Source organism: Barbus barbus (assembly GCF_936440315.1).
Source record: "Barbus barbus genome assembly, chromosome: 15".
Lineage (NCBI taxonomy): Eukaryota > Metazoa > Chordata > Actinopteri > Cypriniformes > Cyprinidae > Barbus > Barbus barbus.
Genome location: NC_136743.1, coordinates 18412694 through 18432871, shown reverse-complemented (window position 1 = coordinate 18432871; position 20178 = coordinate 18412694). Strand labels below are relative to the sequence as shown.

Here is a 20178-nt window from a genome sequence, read left to right as displayed (position 1 = left end):
TATTGCAATATTTTTGAGATGATAGTATGCTGATTTAGTTACTGCTTTACATGACAATAAATTCTTATCAATAAATACAACAGTGTTTATACAACAATAAATGAATGTTACTGATTTCTTTCTAAAGTTGGCACTTTACATAGTCTTTGTTATAAAATTTTGTAATATTCATGTAGTATATATCCAACCTCTTTCAGGTATTAAAACATTATTATTATTATGCTGATGACTCTGCCACATACTATAGGTGGCTTCACTAGCAGCTATGCCCAATTATAATGCTGCTGCTGCTGAATGGGGCCTCCATCCTCACCAAATATTATAGGAGGAGAAAAACAATGCTAGGGTTTATGTCATTGTTATTGTTACATTCATATATAAATATACACTGATCAGGCACAACATTATGACCACTGACAGGTGAAGTGAATAACACTGATTATCTTTTCATCACAACACCTGTTAGCGGGTGAGCTATATTAGGCAGCATGTGTACATTTTGTTCTCAAAGTTGGTGTGTTAGAAGCAGGAAAAATGTCCAAGCGTAAGGATTAGAGTGAGTTGAGTGAGACAAGTGCCAAATTGTGATGCTAGACGATCGGTTCAGAGCATCGCCAAAACTGCAGATCTTGTGGGGTGTTCCTGGTCTGCAGTGGTCAGTATCTTATCAAAAGTGATAAGATAACCCATCTCTTTTAGAGAACTACAGACCGGTTTCCCTTCTTCCTTTCATTGCAACCAGTCTGGTGTCAGAAGTGGACATTCAACCAAGACTGCCGTGCTTTCAGTTGTTGAAGCCCTAAGACTGGCAAGATCGGATTCCAAATCTTCATTACTTATCTTGCTGGATCTGTCCACTGCTTTTGACATGGTTAACCACCAGATCCTCCTGTCAACCCTATTGGCAAAGGACATCTCAGGAACCGCACTCCAGTGGTTTGAGTCTTACCTCTCAGATAGGTCCTTCAAGGTATCTTGGAGAGGTGAGGTGTCCAAGTCGCAAAGTCTACTCGGGTGCCTCAGGGCTCAGTTCTTGGACCACTTCTCTTCTCTGTCTACATGGCATCACTAGGTTCTGTCATTCAGAAACATGGCTTTTCATATTTGATGTTATTGTGATGTTGGTGATGTTATTTTTGTATTTTTTGCAGCGAATACTCATTTCAGTGCAGTATCTTATAATCAGCTGCAGTATTTTAGTGCGACAGTCATATCAACGAACCCCTTTTGCAAACTGAAGGTTACATGTGTTGTAGTTTATGTAGTTCTAAGAGCATTGCAGTGTGCAAAGAGATGTTTTCCCTTTTTTTGTTTATCAATTTGCACTGGCTACCAATAGCTGCTTGCATAAATTTCAAGGCATTGATGTTTGCCTACAAAACCACCACTGGCTCTGCTCCCCTTTACCTAAATTAATTACTAATGACTTTTGTGCCCTCTAGAAGCTTGCGTTCTGCAAGTGAATGGTGAATTATTGTGCCATCCCAAAGAGGCACAAAATCGCTTTCACAAACGTTTACATTAAATGTTCCCTCCTTGCGGAATGACCTGTCCAACTCAACCGAGCAGCTGAATCCTTAGCCATCTTCAAGAATTGGCTAAAAACACATCTCTTCCATCTTTACTTGGCCCTCTAACTTTAGCACTCTCTATTTTAATTCTATTCTTAAAAAAAGACTTGCCCCTTTTAGACGTGCATTCTATTCATTTAAAAAAAAAAAAAAAAACTAACACTAACACTTCTCTGTTCTTTTTGTATTCCATCTACTTGTTTTCTTTTATTATACAATTTTAACTTGTCTATAACTTGGCAAATGGAATAAGCGGAATAATCAACAGCTAGCCATGCATTAAAGAATTTTAATGCACTTCGCGGAGTGCATTAAAATCTATGACAAACTTTTAACGCAGCGCTTTGCGTCGGGCGGTTCTTTGCCTCCACGTCCGTGCAAATGCACGGCTAGCCATTGATTATCCCTTACTTATATAACAGTGCTGAACCGGCGACAGGGTCATGGTCAGCCAAGGCTCATTGATGCACGTGGGGAGCGAGGCTGGCCCGTATGGTCTGATCCAACGGACAAGCTACTGTAGTTCAAATTGCTCAAGAAGTTAATGCTGGTTCTGATGGAAAAGTGTCAGAAGACACAATGCATCGCAGTTTGTTGTGTATGGGGCTGCATACCCGCAGACCAGTTAGGGTGCCCTGTCCTCCACCGAAAGCGCCAACAGTGGGCACGTGAGCATCAGAATTGGACCATGGAGCAATGGAAGAAGGTGGCCTGGTCTGATGAATCACGTTTTCTTTTATATCACTTGGATGGCTGTGTGCGTTGCTTACCTGGGGAACACATGGCACCAGGATGCACTATGGGAAGAAAGCAAGCCGGTGGAGGCAGTGTGATGCTTTGTGTAATGTTCTGCTGGGAAACCTTTGGTTCTGTCATCCATGCAGTCACATAGCCACTTTCATCTGTGGCCCACCCAATGAGAAGTTTGTAATTTTCCATATGGATATTATTTATTATAACAATACTAATAAACGTCTTATTCACTGTAACTTTATTTATCAAAAATATTAAACGCTTGTTTTGATGGTCAATTACAAGTCGTTTCTTAGTTTTCCCTCTTCCTATAGGTGCATATCATACGCTTGTCAAAATGATGATTTGTCCGTTTCTGTTAGTCCTACCCACAATGTTATGTTTACGACCTATGTTTACGACGTAAGGATATAATAGTAAAATGCGCGCGTTTGTGAAGTTAAATTTTAAAATAGCCTAGTGAAGCAAACATAAATCAGATCAGTTCTTTAAAAAATAAAAGTCTTAGCAATAAATAATAATAATAAATCCGGATGGTCTACAAATGAGTCAATATTAAGTTATAATATTAAGTCAATATAATTTGTATAGCGCTTTTAACAATGCAAATTGAGTCAAAGCAGCTTTACATAGGCTTGATATTGATGGGTCGTCCCAGAAGGAAGCTTCTTCTGAAGATGATGCACAAGAAAGGCCGCAAACAGTTTTCTGAAGACAAGCAGACTAAGGACGTGGATTACTGGAACCATGTCCTGTCGTATGATGAGACCAAGATAATCTTATTTAGTTCAGATGGTGTCAAGCGTGTGTGGCGGCAACCAGGTGAGGAGTACAAAGACAAGTGTGTCTTGCCTAGAGTCAAGCATGGTGGTGGGATTCACATGTGGCCAGCGGTTTAGACATTAATGGCTGTGAGCTGAGTTATTTTGAGGGGACAGCAAATTTACACTGTTATACAAGCTGTACACTTACTACTTTACATTGTAGCAAAGTGTCATTTCTTCAGTGTTGTCACGTGAAAAGATATAATAAAATATTTACAAAAATGTGAGGGGTGTACTCACTTCTGTGCATATATACTGTTCTATTAGAAGTAAAAGAAACAAATTAGTAAAAAGTAATATAAATCAAAATGTACCTTATATAGATGTATATACGTATTTATACAAATACATATATACACATGTATATGTGTGTGTATATATATATATATATATATATATATATATATATATATATGTGTGTGTGTGTGTGTGTGTACATTTTAATTTCTATTACGTTTTACTAATTTGTTTCTTTTACTTCTAATAGAACAGTAGCGCCTACTATAGTATAAGCATGTTTTAAATATTTAAAAATATTTTTCACCATAAAAGCAAATGACATTTTAACCAAGAAATTCTTTTTTTTTTTTTTACTGTAGCATTATTTTCTGTTTTACAGTGCAGTAAAAAGTTAAAATGGTTACATACAAGGAATTAATCATGTCAAGTACAACAGTATAACATTTTTAATTTGGACAGAGTGACTGAGGAGCAGTTCTCGCTGATTCTGCGTCATAACCGGTAGGTGGCGTAACGTGGCATTATTTTGGTCGCCTTCAAGATTTTGACACGAGGAAGAGCGTTTTCCGCCTAAGGCGGGGTCAACATCTCTAGTCTGTTGGCAAAGTTTGGCTGTTGAGACTGAGAGCGGTCGGCAAGATCAATATAAGTACATCGAGCCTAAATCCCGATCGTCCGTTTTCTATCGCTCGCGGCCGTGTGAGCGTCAGTGTAGCGTGCGGCGCGTGATCTGACTGCAGTCATGTCCGAAGACCCGAGCTCTCAACCCTGGTCCATCGACAAGGATGACTATGAGCTACAGGAGGTGATCGGTGAGCTAAACCATCACACATCAGCATCCAGATCACATCAACGATAGCAGAACGGAGATGAAGACATCTGTGTCATGATCTCTGGGGCCCAGACGGTCTGTTATTTCAGATCTCCATCAGTAATTGAGTCATCGCGACTGTAAGATGTTCAGTCTGTGTTAGCCATGCTAACTAGCCACCCGACATGCCAGCAGACCGTAATGCTTTGCGGACAATGGCTGATTTACTGATTGATTTGGGGATTTCATCGTGATTTATATATGACATATGGGGCGCTTGGTGGTTAAAGAGCCATTACAGTTCACACATTGCTGGCTAGTTATAAGGCAAGCTACTTCATATAATGTTCATGCAGATAGGCTGTTGTTTAGATGAAAGTTTGACGTATTACAAGCAGGGTTTGAAATTAACACCCGCCAAATGCGGGTAAAAATCAGCTGTGGCGGGTAACTTAACGATGTCAAATCACTAGCCAATTTGGCGGGTTACTTTTCGTAAGTTATGTTCACTCATTAATGTCTTGGGGAAGTTCATGCAAACAAAATCTGCGCAGGTTTAGCGCAAATACTGAGCTCGTGAGACATCATGACATTATCGAGTATATTGCAAAAACCAAACAAAACACACCTACAGAGTGCACTCATGTGATGAAGTCTGGTTAGACTAACTAGGTGCGTTCTTTCACGGCATGATTCAGTCTATTGATATGCATTAAGAATGATCAGAATTCAAGATAAGGGGGCAGAAAATTTATATATTTATATAAATTCATGTAGTTAATATCACACGAAGAGTGCCGTTTTTTCTTTAAAAATCAGCATGGTTACAAATGGGATTTTGGTTTTATTCAACAGTTCAATAAACATGTTAATATCAAGAGACTGCCACCATATTTCCTGTTTTTGTGCTATTTCGACTAGGGATGTCACGGTACCAAAATTTCAGTATTCGGTACCAATACCAGTGAAAATCCACGGTTCTCGGTACCAATTTCGGTACCAAAGCAAAACACAAAAACATGCTAATTGAACAATGCACTATTTTTATTAATAAATTTTAACAAAAACAAAATGTACAAAAAATCAATGGCATTCTTTCTACTTATTTAAAATTGTATTTAAAGTTATCAAATTATTACTTTTAAGTAATAAAAGTATGAAAATTGAAAGAAAAAAAAATTACAAACCTAAAAAAACAACAATATGCCATGACTGAATAACACTCTTCTTATTTATAAACTTAAACATTTTTATAAATTAAATAAAATATGCCATGACTGAACAACACTCTTCTTATTTATAAACTTTAACATTTTTATAAATTAAATAAAATATGCCATGACTGAACAACACTTCTTATTTATAAACTTAAACATTCTTATAAATTAAATAAAATATGCCATGACTGAACAACACTTTATAACCTAAAATATTATTATAAATTAAAACAAAACCATGGCTTTACAAGGATTGTATACATCTGAGTAGCCTAATTAAATAACTAAATAAATTACAAGCATTGAAAAGAACAAAATAAAAAATGTAAACAATGTCACTTACTCCAAGCTTAAAGTTTCACCCAAAACTACACTGGCCTACAGTTTTCTATAAGTTTAACTTTTTTGCCATTTCCAGATTTTCAGAAAGAAACACTAACATATCAACATGTTCCTGAGTCAGTCTTGAGCGTCTTGGGCTTACAATATACCCTGCAGTACTGAACACTCGTTCAGATGAACAGCTTGATGCAGCAATGCACAGATACTTCCTGGCAAACTCTGATAGTTGAGGTAGTGTACCCATATTTGTTTTCCACCAGGAAAGTGGATCGTCCTCAGCACTGACCTCAGGCATCTGACCGTACACCAAGAACTCACCATCTAACTCGTCACTTGCAGAAAGCTGTTCTTGACTTGAGGATGTTGGTTCCCCTTTTTCTTTCTTTTCCCCTTGTATGGTAGAAAGCAGTTGCTTCAGGTCTGATTTGGATTTTTTTGATGGCCTGACTTGACTTGAGTCTCCAGACACCTGAGCACCTGATGTGCTTCCATCATTTCCCATTTTCCTTACCTCATCCAGGAGACTTTGCTTTACATCATCCTTAAGAGAAACAAAGCTGTTCTTAAATCTTGGATCAAGGTAAGTTGCAGTGTTCAAAAGAAGCTGCAGCTGCAGGTCATCATAGCGATGCTGAAGATACTCGGTTATCTTTTCCTTCATCTCTTGGGCTAATGCAGAGTCAGTTTGTTCACGACTGAGACATTCATATATCTTCCAGAGTAATGGCAAGACTGAGGACAGGGTGGTATGTTTTTCCCCACTAAGTGCGTCTGTAAAAGGACTGAGTGGCTCAAGAACTGCTTTAACAGTTTCTAAAACTGTAATGTCCGAGTCTTTTGGCATCAGATGCCATTTTTTCCTGTCTTCAGCCAGCACAGCACAGACAACCTGCTGCTGCTCCAAGAAACGTTCCACCATATCGTATGAAGAATTCCAGCGAGTGGGTTCATCATGAATGAGTTTGTGGTCTGGAGAGGACAGATCTGTCTGTTTTTTGGCCAGGTGGCGTGAAAGTTTTGGTGATCTTGTGAAGGCAGAGATAGTTTTTCGAAGCCTTGACAGCGCTGCGGACACCCGGTTTATCTCTAATGCCTTATTTACAGCAAGGTGGAGGTTGTGTCCAAAACAAGGAATCCAGGTGTAGTCTTCAAAGGCCTTTTTGTTATTTGTGGCATTATCGGTTGTGATGCCTGACATTCTTACAATGTCCAACTTCCAGTCTTCAAGTTTCTCTTCAAAGGCCTCCTTTAAACTTTCAGCAGTGTGATCTGTGTTGAGACCACAGCAGCCAAGACACCAGGATTGTAGTTCCCACGATTTACTAATGTACTGCAGAGTTACAGACATGAAAGTGTCTGCAGTTCTACTTGTCCAAAGATCTGTTGTGCAGCTGTAAAACGGTTTCTCTCCGAGATGCTGGATTATGAGGTCTCTGGTGTCATTGTAGATGCGAGGAATCTCAGTGTACATAAAAAAGTTTCGGCTTGGAAGCTGGTATTTTGGGTTGAAGTGATGAAGCATTTGCTGGAATCCACATTTTTCAACAGTATAAACAGGCACTTGATCTATACATATGAATTCAGCAACTGCTCGGTTCAGTCTTCTTGCTTCAAGTGAGTTTTTTTCGTATTTCTGCTGACGCTGAAAAGCATCTGTAACTGTTGTCTGCTTCAGTGTTTGCTGTGGTGTTTCATTGTCTTCCTCTGCCTGTAGCTGTAAAAGGAAAATATAATATACTTCAGCAATGGGCTGAGTCTGACCAAATGCAACATTACATCAACACTAGCTAAAATATAACTTTTCAGTAAATAAACCTCAGGTTTTATAATAAATTTAGATAAGATTACATTAAGTGTATATGATATCACTGTTAAATATATGGGAACTGTAATATTAAAAACACTTTACAATAAGATTCCATTTGTTAGATAACATGACCTAACAATAAACAATAGTTATATATAGCAATTATTCTTCTTAGGGTTAATTTCAAAATTTACTGATACATTTTTAAAATCAAAAGTTTTATCTGTTGACATTATTTCATGCACTATGAACGACCAAGTGTTTGTATTAAATAACATTCCACAAATTAATTAATGTTTTAAAAATATATTGTTCACTAACTGTAAGTTGATGTTAGATGATACATGAAGTCATGTAAATTAATGGTATAAAGATAAAACAATAAAACGTGTTTAATTTGACAAACTGCGTTTGTTTAATTTTAAAGGACTTTTTAAACCAGCTAGAACTGCTTTTCTGACGGACTGATATTTAGGACATGTTAACCATACATTTGTACATTCTCTACACAGGTCATTTAAAAGCCTCTGGTGTGTAAAAATAGTAAATACTGTCATGTCCTCCTGTCATGTCCTACTCTAATAAAAGCTATAGGAGCATTAAATAGTTAAAGAAACTTTCTAATATTCGCGTAGCCGCTATAACGGCTACCGCGCTTAGGCAAACGATTAACTACGCAGATGGCGATGCTTATTTCAATCCGACATTCAAATTAAAATATAGTATAATATTTATAACAGAAGCTATAAATATAAAATTAAATTGAAACTTACCTGCTTGAACTCCTTCATTAGATCCGGATGTCGGTCTTTGAGGTGTTTTATTAAGTTGGATGTGTTTCCTCCTTTTGAGAGAAAACTTCGATGACATCGTTTGCAAATTGGTTTTTGTTGATCTATTATGTTCCCCTGGTCATCAGCCGCAAATCCAAAATATTTCCATACGCGGCTCTTTCCTCCTTTCCTGTCAACAAGTGGATTCAAAGCCACCGCATCAGCAGCACCACCGGTCGCCATGTCTCATTGCTTTAATGAAGATGATGCAACTGCGCACCTTCCGGATAAGCGCGTCAAGAACCGGGTTGACCGGGTACACGGTACCACCGGTACTTAAGAAAACGTGGTACCGTAACATTTAAATTTTTTTAGTACCGACTTGGTACCGAAGTACCGGGTCTTTTGACAACACTAATTTCGACAAGAGAAAATGTTCCAAACACAGCCACAGCGCTGTTTTGCGTCTCTGAGCAACATGGTGTTTCGTTCCTCAATCAATCAATCGTTTAAATGATTCGGTTCAATCGCGATGACTCACTTATTAACAGTGACTTGATGCCATCTACTGGGGATTTTAATTTCACATTTACAGTATCTTTACATTTTTTTTTTAATAATTTCAAATATCAGTATTCAACATTTCATGTTTAAAATATCAAAACATTATTTATGCATTTGTAACGGCAGGTTAAAGCATTCCATGGCCCTCTTAGCTGCATGTGTAAATCCATCTAAATGCCACTTCATATGCATCTTCTGTAAAGATGAATTTTATTCATACTGATTTCATTTGTTTAGTAACAGCCTAAATGTATTATTAAATGTAAGAATTTGACTCAAAAGATGATGCACACTTTTAGAAAAAAAAAGGTTTTATTAAGGTAAAATTGCCCATAAAAGGTAAAAAGCAATTTAAACTTATTGGAAAATATTAATTTCTATCACTGCTGTGAACTGACAACACAGAATATGAAGAATATCAAAAACTTTAGGAGCCAGCTGTCCACGGCAGTCCTTAAGATACCAGCACAATAACACACTCAGCAAAATATCATCTAATTAATTTTATCGATAAAATCCCAGAAAATGTTAATTTATTTTTTTGTTGGTATTGCACACCCCTAGTATTGACGCAATCATTTTCAATGGTCGCTTTGTCACTTCCAGTGTAGACGGCCTCGGGCTGTTGGTTTATTTCTGGGTTTTTTTGGCTAGTAGAATTTATGAATGGCCGGTAACTTAAAAATTTAGTCGCCAAATTGGCTGGTGAGTGAAAAAATTAATTTCAATCCCTGATTACAAGAACACTTTAACTAACTAGTTAACTTCTAAACGCATAACCAGAGCTGATTGTTATTGTCCCGGGACACTGCGTTTGGTCTTTCAGCTCCCTTTGGCAAGGGAAGTTGTCATTTAAGCTGAAGGAAAGAAACATGAATAAAAGGAAGTGTAGTATAATGTGAAATGAATGCATATTAAAGCATGACTCCATTTTTACATCTAATTTAGCCATCTGAATTAGCACTAGGGGTACCATATAATAAACATTCCATTATATAGTTTAACCCCTGTTTCATTCAAAAAAACGTTACACAGAGGTCCTTAGAGGACAAAAACAGCAGTGCCATATAAATATTATATTAAAATTTTCACACTTTGATTTTTTTTCTAACATCAGTCCTGATCATAACTAATAAAAATGAATTCATGTAACACTTTAATTGACAGTTTGTGTACATAATGACATCAGTGTTTTAATGAAAGACATTAGTTTTTCCATATACTAAATGTTAAGCAGATTTATTATTATTTTTATTATTATAGTCCATCAATGGGTCTTTCAGTGATTAACAACAACATTGGTTTTGATGCATTCTTTTTTTGTGCGGTTTTATTGAATATAAATAAGAAAACGCGTTAGTATTTGTCCACTTTCACTGAGTTACCAATTTTTTTTTTACCAACATTCCTGATCATAACTACTTTGTGTAATTACTTTGTGTACCTAGTGCAAAATAGATTTATAAAAGGAAGTAGGGAATTTTATTGGAATAAAATTCCAATAAAAATACCCACTTCTGGCTAAATTTAGGCTGTTACAACCCAAATTATCAGACAAAAAAAAGAGAAAAAGTCAAATGTTCTTTAAAAACACAATTTTCATCTATGGATTGTAGATACTACGATTCTCTGCCTTCTATCTTCTCTAACATATTCTTAGTATGTTATTTCATATGCAGATTTTTGTTTGTATTACAAAATTAGTGATATACCCCTCACCCCCCCGACACACATTTTGGATTTTTTTTTTGCTGTTATATAGGGAGTGGAGCAACAGCTGTGGTCCAGGCAGCATATTGCAAACCCAGGAAAGAGAAGGTGGCCATTAAACGCATCAATCTTGAGAAATGCCAGACCAGCATGGATGAGCTTCTGGTAATGTCTGTTTACTGCTCATAAAATGAGACACACCACGTAAAGGTATTTGATTAGGATGCCTCTGCTTAAACAGGTTATTTATGGATGGTAGTTTACTTTTCTGGTTCTCTTTTGAAGCATAACGTGTTTTCTAATGAATGATTCTGCTGCCTATATTGTTTTATCATAATTAAATGTGCATCGGACTAAAATGAATCTTTCCCGCATGTTTTCCTGCAATTACAGCATGTAAGATTGAAAAATATATATTTCAAATGAAAAATCTGTGCATTATGCAAATTGTTCTTTAAACAAAAACAGATTCGTTGAATTCTTTGGTAATTGTATAATTTAAACTATTCTGCAAACATGCAAGAAAACTAAATCTACCAATACAATTTTATTGTCTCTAGGCATAAATATCGACTGTCTGGCAATATTTCAGTTTCATTTGAAATTATGCAATGTTCATCTGGTTCAGGGTCTGTCCCATTCACCTCAGTTCATGATCTTTTTGCCAAATGGCAGGGTCATGATGTAACTCGGGTCATGTGCAAGGCGGCCACATGTCTGTCAATCAGAGGAGGATTAAACTGGCACAGACACAAGCAAAGACTCTCTGGTTTGTGATTAAACTGTCAGAGTTAGAATTGCATATGAGACCAGACTAGCTAACTACACTTGCATTTATACAGAAAATTTGTCTTTTTATCATGTAGAATAGGTTTAATTCAATTCATTTAGTTTGATGTAAATCTATATTTAAAGATTTCTATTCACTGCAAGTCTAGGGTCTTTTCTCTGTTAAATTCTGTAGCATAAAACTCATGAATGGCAGCATCTTAAAGGGGTCATCAGATGCCCATTTTACACAAGTTGATATGGTTCTTTAGGGTCTTAATGAAAAGTCTATAGCATACTTTGGTTAAAATCTCTCAAAATCAGCTCTGTCTTCAAGCTGGATCACGAATGATTCGGGCAAACATAGATGCAATTTATGTAGATCGGGGATCAGCGCAAGTAAAGTTAATCCTCTGCCTTCAGCGGCTCAGATGTCGGGAGTAAATGACGACTGCTATATTCATTATTACATCCAACTAAACACTTCAATCACTTAATCGGAGACATCTTGTCTTCCCCTGCACCAGAGTCGACACAATGGCGGACAGCTCATTTAGGGCGGGTCTAAGGTAAGACGGCCGTGTCAATCAACTATCGTTGGAGTGGTCTGTACAGAACTACATCATTCTGACAGGAATCTCAGAACAGCCTGATTTGAGACAGGGGATTTTATAATAGGGATTTTTTTAAAAACACTGGGTGGATGTTTATCATTACAGGATGGATGTGTACACACACTTCCAAAACACAATTATGGTCAAACAACTTGTAAAGTGAATTTTGCATCCGATGGCCCCTTTAAAATAATTTGACCCAAAAGGATGTGGTTGAGCACTCATAGCGATCTGAATGGGATCTTTTGTTTGCAATTACTTACCATTATTGCCTTTTAGAAACCTCTGTTTATATTTAAACATTTACTGCTTCCTAACTTTTTCTTTCCTCCTTTTATTCTTTATTTTTTTTATTTGTATTTTTTTAGAAAGAGATCCAGGCAATGAGCCAGTGCCATCACCCAAATATTGTGTCTTATTACACCTCCTTTGTGGTCAAGGATGAGCTTTGGCTGGTCATGAAGTTGCTCAGTGGTGGTCAGTCAAGCTCGTCTTGAATAAAAAAAGTTATTAATTGATCTTTTGAAAATAAAGTGCTACATAATGCACTATCCTTTGATTTAAATCTGTTTCAGGCTCAGTTCTTGATTTTATTAAGTACATCATTTCCAAAGGGGAGCACAAATCGGGTGTCATGGATGAAGCCAGCATTGCCACCATACTAAAAGAGGTGCTAGAAGGTCTCGATTATCTGCACAAAAATGGGCAGATTCACAGGTATATGGATGGATTGATGTCTTTAATTACATTTATGTGTGCTTCATTTTCCAATACACTGACCTGTACTTCTCTCTGTAAAGGGATGTGAAGGCTGGAAATATTCTTCTAGGAGAAGACGGCTCTGTTCAAATTGCAGGTGGAGTTTCACTGTCGATGCATTATTTTTGTCTTCCGATTATTGACAATGAATTAGCTTAATAGTAGGATTTAAATATATCGTTTTTTTAATTCTCTCAAAGGAATGTAGAATATTCTTATTTAAATGTAAAGTTTGATTGCCTTAGTGTTTATGTACTTTATGCGGGATGTTATACTTGAAGTAAACAGGAAAAAGGCGATATAATTCTGTTTGCTTTCAAAGTCTGGGAATGGCCTCTAGATGCTCCTATTCTGGACTAGGAAGGTTTTGATTTGATTATAGGTGGTGCTTGGCTCAAAGTATATAATAGCATGGGTCAGACGATTTGATAGTTTTGTCGTCTGCTTTTCCCCCTGAAGACTTTGGTGTTAGTGCCTTTTTAGCAACTGGTGGAGACATGACTAGAAACAAAGTGAGGAAGACGTTTGTAGGAACTCCATGCTGGATGGCACCTGAGGTGATGGAGCAGGTTAGTGTTGTCCCACCTGTTCCTACTTTGCCTTTCATATATTTTGGAAACCGAATAGCTTTGTTACAGAATGTGATAATGATAATGTGTTTGCTCAATCACAGGTTAGGGGTTATGATTTCAAAGCTGATATCTGGAGTTTCGGGATTACTGCTATTGAGCTGGCAACCGGGGCTGCTCCATATCACAAATATCCTCCAATGAAGGTAAGCAGCAAGTCACTGTTTGTGTTCAGTTCATGGAGAGTCTGCTATGAAACCTGACAAAGGAGCAATGAAGGAATGAATCATAAAATCTGGAAAATTCTATTACATTAAATACATCAGTAATACCTCAGTCATTGTTTTTTAAGCTTTTATGTGTGTTGAAAAAGGTGGTTGGACCCCAGAGTTTGTCAAGGACATTAAACCTTATTACACCAAACAGGAAAATGTATCTACTCACTAGTCCACTTTTACATCCTTGTTGTATTTATACTTCTGCTCCTGCAATCTATTCTAACTCAAACATTGCAGCTTGTAGATTTTAAATGAAGACAAACAAGATTTCTTAAAAGCTTAGTGGTGCTGACGTTGAGGTTATCTATGGTGTTGTTTGTTTGTAGCCTAACTTTAACTTTTTACTTCTGCAGATTTGTATATAGGCTTCCAAATTCATAAAAAATATATCCTGATGAACAAATGTGTGAGGAGCATTCAGCAATAATTCACTCAGTCTCTGGTTGCTCAATGTTTTTGTCTATACTTTGTCCACAGTAATGATTTGTCTTGGTATTTCTTCCTTTCTTGCTTTTTTTGCTTTAGGTTCTCATGTTAACCCTGCAGAATGACCCTCCTTGTCTAGAGACTGGAGTTACAGATAAAGAGATGGTTAAAAAATATGGCAAATCTTTTCGGAAGATGATCTTCTTGTGCCTCCAGAAGGATCCAGAAAAACGGTAGTGCATTTATTTCCCAAGGTTCACTGATTCTATCAAGACCAACAGTTTTTGGTCATATTATAAATGTTTGATGTTTTTCAACAGTCCGACAGCTGCGGAACTCTTAAAACACAAGTTCTTCACAAAAGCCAAGGTGAGATACTGTAACCCAAATTTGTAAAGTACAGAGAATGACTAGAGTAGTGACTTTTTTTTATTTTCTTGATTTACTGGTAATCTAAGTGCACAAATGTGTAGTCTGTTTTATGTAGTTGCTGCTTCTAGCAGGCAAAAGTTATTTAGTTTGGCTACAATCATTGTTGCCTAAACATTTCCAAACCACTGGTACAGCATGGGTGGTTTACTGTAACACATACTCAGGATTAGAGTTTCTAAAGGCCATTTCCTGCTCATGGGATACAGCCCATATTGTAACAAACGCAGTGCTGCCTCAGCAGACTTTCATTCCAAGCGGCTCAGTATCTCTGTAGTCTGTGTGTAAACTGAAAGGCCTGTACAGCACTGCAGTGCTGCATTACGACCCACAGAGGATGCTGTCTCTCAAATGTATTTTTAGAATAGTATAACCTGATTTTTTTTAGTTTTAATCAAAATATTACATTTGTGGAATCATTCATAATATACAACAATAGAATATGATGAATATATTTAGAAGTAATTTTCTGGCTTGTAGCTTACTGTAAAAGTTGAATTTTATTTCTCACAATTTCTTTACAGAACAACGAATACTTGAAAGAAAAATTGCTGGAAAGGGCGCCAACAATAGGAGAGAGGTCAAGGAAGGTGGGTAAGAAATTTACTGACAAATATTACACAATTTTAGTAGTTGTGCTTCAAGCATTTTGTTGTTTGTGTAAACAGGTGCGAAGGGTTCCGGGCTCCAGCGGTCGACTGCACAAGACTGAGGATGGAGAGTGGGAATGGAGTGATGATGAGTTGGATGTGGAGAGCGAGGAAGGAAAGGCTGCAGTGGCCGCTTTACGGGTACACATCTGTTACATCGTTACTTAATGTTTGTTTTATTTTAGTGGATTTGGATAAAAAAAAAAGCTTTAAGTCTTTCAATTTATCTTTTTTAGTCACCAAGAGTAAAGGAGGAGGCTGTGCAAAATGCAGAGGTGAGAATTTAGTTCCATTTCCTACTTTTTGAGTTACCTCAACGCCATTCTCAAGAAAATCTTGTTTCTGCCTCTTTCAAAGATCTTCCCAGCAGATCCAGCAAGCTTCCTGCAGCCAGCAGCTGCAGGACAGTCTGAAGTGCCGCATGTTGCTGATGACACTGCCACGATATCAGCGTCTTCTCCAGGCTCCCAGGTGAGCTCTGCTGTGATGAGTCACATGTGTGACAACAGTATCAGCAGTGACAATGACCAAACCAGTGCACTTGGTTCATAATTTAGGTTTGACTTAAGATCTTAAAATTGTATCCCTGCAGGCTGGTGGACCTACTACGACAGGGCAAGACTCAGCCAAAATCCCCATCAGCCTGGTACTAAGATTAAGGTATTTTTCTTTAGAATCACTTACTGATGACATCAGTCAGTTTCTTTTTCTTTCTTTTTTTTTTATAACCAAAAAGATCTGGAATGTTAGTTAACCATACTGTCGAGGACAGTTGTATTTGTACCACAGGGTTGTATTGGCTCACCCTTTCTTTTTACATTGTGTAAAAATGCAAGCACTGTTCCCAGTAACTTAAAAGTAAGTTTTTTGGGGGAAATTGATATAATTGCTCATTTTATGACAATACAAATATTTCAGTTTATCACTGAAAATTAGAAAGTTTTTTAGAGTGATGCACATTGGTGCAGGATTTAAAGAAAGGGCTTTACAGTGTTGTTGTTAAATAAAACTAAAAACTTTTCATTAATTGAAATATAGCTGAAATATTTAACTTTAAATGTTATATGAAAAACTTTATTACAAATTAGAAATGCTTCTTTGGCAGCTAACTGAAATAGTTGAATTGCTAAAGAATTACAAAAACTGAAATCAAATAAAATTAAAAAGCTTAATTAAAATATTAAAAATCAAACTAACTAAAGCAAAAGCATATAGAAAAATTACTAAAAATATATAAAAAAATAACTTAGTATATAAATAATACTAAAATAACAGGTTAGTTCTACAATATAATCAAAATGTCTTCTGATAATGCCTTGTTTCTTAAACTGTTTCACGTGACTTTTTATTTATTTTAACAACAGGAATACAAAAAAAGAGCTGAACGATATCAGATTTGAGTTCATGCCTGGGAGAGGTTTGTGCAGTTTGCTGTTCACGTGACTACAAAATTAGCAAGAAACAGACAATATTTAATCACTCAAGTTAACAAATTGTAATCTCCATCACAAAGCTGGCAAAATGTGTATAACTTATTGTCTTCTATATCCAGACACGGCTGATGGAGTGTCTCAGGAGCTCGTGTCTGCAGGACTGGTGGATGGGAGAGACTTAGTCATTGGTGAGTTTGTCGAGATAAAAATAAAATTGCTGCTCGACACTAAAAAGACAAGTTAAAATTTTTTAATTTGCAATATTTTTTTAGTTGCAGCCAATTTGCAGAAAATCGTTGATGATCCACAAACCCACAAAAATGTCACTTTCAAGTTGGTAAGTCAGTAGATTATGTAATGCAGTGGTCAGTTACGCACCAGAGGTGTTGTTTTATATTTGGCTCTGTTTATCTTCCTTCTGTTTAGGCATCGGGAGTGGACAGCTCTGAAATTCCAGACGACGTTAAACTCATGGGATTTGCTCAGCTGAGTATAAGTTAAAACAGTATTACCAGCAACGGGGGAAAAAACAGACTTATTTGCACAACAGTGCATTGTAAATGCTTTCATTGGCCTAAAGAAACCACTACTGCCAAAGAGACAGAAGGAACCAGACATCACATAGGATTAACAAATGTTGAATAGGACTGCATCCGAGTTCTTCATAGGAGCGCACCTCAGATGTTTACAGTATTCATGTATGCTTTGTTTTCTGTTGCTTTAAACATTTGCACAATCTGAACCAACTCCTAATACTGGTAGATGTCAAAAGAATGCCTTACTTTCGATAGCACTACTGAATTTACAACTTTAGGTAGACAGTAGCTGTGGATCTCATCTTTGAAATGAATGAGTGACTGTGTGTGCTTTCAGCTGTGTACCTCAAAGGAAGGCGGAGGGGAGGATTGTCATTCAATAGCATTTAAGGGTGCATGTTGGCACGCCTGTAAAGTCAGCTGTTCTCTGTAATATGGTGCATCATATTGGAGCGATCCGCATTGTATGGTTTTACACACAAACCAGTAAACATGGGAGCCACTTTACTCGCAACCCCGTCAGACATGATGTTTCACCGTTACACCTGTGCACTGCACCTCGTGGTTACACATTTCAGCTGCTTTCTCACTATAGGGATACATTCCCATCGTTTTGCATGGGCTAATGCCAGACTGCATGAATGATTTTTAACTTAAGATATGCTGATCATTTTGCTCTCACTTAATTTTGCTGGATCTCTGTGAAAACAGGAGGTGCAAGAGAGATGAAATGAGATATTGAGCTTGTTAAAAAAAAAAAAACGTGAAGAATTTGAGTGTTTTTCATCCAATTAATATTTTTCGCAACGGATGCATATGCTGTTGTTTCAGAAAACAATTGAAATTCTCTGGAAATTGTGCATTTCACTTTATATTGGAAAGAGGTTTATGCAATTTTGTGGATTGAGCATAATGTTACAAGTTTAATTTACGTGGCAGCTGTTTGGATAGTGTTATAGATTTATGATTTTTTCAGGAAAAATCCAGTGTTTGCAAGGCAGCAAAAGAATAGCATTAACATTTATTGGTAAAATCAAATTACCACTGATAGTTATGTTTTGAATTCTCAATATTCTGTTATTCAGCAGGAGATTTTCAACGTTCTCACACATTCAACAGTTCTCAATCTATAAACACACCTGCAAAACAAAGTTGGAATGGAGTCTATACGTGGAACTAGAGATGTATAGAAAAGCCTTGCAAGCAGTGTTAATGAAGTAAAGACCAGTGAAGCTTGGGACACAGTCACTGACCAGCAAGAAACAAATGAAAAGTGACTTTAGGACGTATCCTGTGTCCAAGTAATATTGGCGATGGGATCATAGGATTTGAATTCGTGGGCCTGTTTGTGTCATTGTAAATATTTAAGTTCATTACATCTTGCTTAATATCATCCGTCTTAGTTGTAGACTGTCTGATTCCATGTTATATAGGCAGAAAATCAGTTCACATGTAATTGGTATTTTTTTCCCTTTAAAAAAACAAATTACATGGTCATAGTGCCAGTGAGTTTGGCAATAACTGTTTTTTTTATTTATTTTTTATTTAAACCTTTTTGCTTGACTTTGAATTCTGTGTTTAATTCTTCTAACTGAGGATCTACACTCCACTTTATTTTAAAATTTTCCCAGTTATTTTCTCTCCTTGGCTTCCAACAAACAGTACATTTTAAGATGGTTTCAAAACCGATTAATTGTAGACATGATCATTCATTTGCTGTCACTTTCGCACTTGTATGTGCAAATGACTGTTGATTCTTCTTTTTAAAATATATTTAGTATGAATACAACAATGAATGTGGGTGGTTCATCTTAACGAGTACTTGATCAAGAAAAAAAAAGTAAATCAAATTGGTGTTTATATTTAATATAAACCGTATACATACTGTTCACAGTTCTATGAGGTGGATGTGGTGGTTTGTCTAATGACTTATTGTTGGCTTCTTTGTGTTCACAGTCAAAAACAACACTTGGGTTTCATTACTGAAAAATGTATCCCTGAAATATTACATAAGCATGACTTGAATAGTTAGGTACTGAATTCTACTTTGTCAACAGTGGAGGGCTATTATTGTTTTCCTACATTTCAGTTTCTGCCTTGCTGTCTTTGTTCTTCGTTGTTGGAGTGGTTGGTGAGATTCTTAGAATGCTTGTGGTCTGTCAGTTTTGTGTGTGTTTGTTTAAATGGGTAACGGCTCATTACAATGGCATGCCACCTTACTGTAATCATTGTTAATATATCTCCGATACTTTAAATAGACTGTCAAGTCAAACCTTAAACACAATGATTTCATTTCTTTGATGGTCTAAATTGTTGATGGCCCTGTCATGATTCTCGAAAGCCTCAAATATTTCCCCTTTTCTCTTGTAAGACACTTCAAGTCCTCAAGTCTCATTCTCTTTCTCACCATGGTAGTGGATAGTGATGAGACTGTATTTATTTTCACGTGTGCACAAGTGGTTTGCCCTTTTTTGGAATTCATTGGAAGTAATTCAACTGAGCACTTTGAGAGTTTTTTTTGTTTCTCATTTGTAGGAATCCTTAAAGATAAGTAACTAAGCTGATTTGTCTTCATATTGACACATCAGATCTTATCTCTACATGTTCAAATTTCTGTATGGTGGTGTTTGTTGAGGTGAGTTGTCTTAAGATCATTCCTCTGTTCTGTCAGCAGTCTGGAAGGCTGCTGTATTTTCACACCAAGCACATGTATGCAGGTCTTTCAGAAGAGGAATTGGCTGCATTTTAGTGGATTATTTAAGAGTTTTCAATTCAAAAGTTTTTTTTTTATTTTTTTTATTTAATGTCTTTTAATTGTTTTCATGTTTTTATCCAATTGAACTTCAAGGAATGAATTGTCACGGCACAACAGCAATAGAGGTATTACTATCACTCAGTATGGTGTGTTAAGGACAATGGTAGAACACTGTATAGTATTTCAATTTTCGGGATTTTCAGTGCATGTGTACCCAATTATTTTTAATAGTAATCAATAAAGAATGAAATTGTGACATTTCCCTGCAGACTTGTGTAATAGTGAATTGCATAATGTTGAAGTGCTTCATGATCCATAATAGTCCTCTGTGGCGCTTATCCAGTTTATT

General features: G+C 36.6%; 1 protein-coding gene across 2 annotated transcripts; it reads left to right on the top strand.

Annotated features, from left to right (window-relative positions):
• Window positions 1-3916: 3916 nt before the first annotated feature.
• LOC306881037 (serine/threonine-protein kinase OSR1-like) lies at window positions 3917-20082 on the top strand. 2 transcript variants are annotated; one of them, XM_079434918.1, is made up of 18 exons: window positions 3917-4200; window positions 10665-10777; window positions 12363-12471; window positions 12570-12711; window positions 12795-12850; window positions 13213-13322; window positions 13427-13528; window positions 14126-14259; window positions 14347-14395; window positions 14980-15045; window positions 15124-15246; window positions 15342-15380; window positions 15463-15576; window positions 15698-15765; window positions 16470-16522; window positions 16658-16726; window positions 16811-16875; window positions 16965-20082. In XM_079434918.1, the coding sequence occupies exons 1-18, from the start codon at window positions 4131-4133 to the stop codon at window positions 17037-17039; spliced, it is 1557 nt and encodes a 518-aa protein (XP_079291044.1). In that variant the 5' UTR covers window positions 3917-4130; the 3' UTR covers window positions 17040-20082. The 2 variants fall into 2 exon arrangements, with proteins under 2 accessions (XP_079291044.1, XP_079291045.1); XM_079434919.1 differs by having other exon boundaries at window positions 3921-4200; window positions 10665-10822.
• The last annotated feature ends 96 nt before the right edge of the window (window positions 20083-20178 follow it).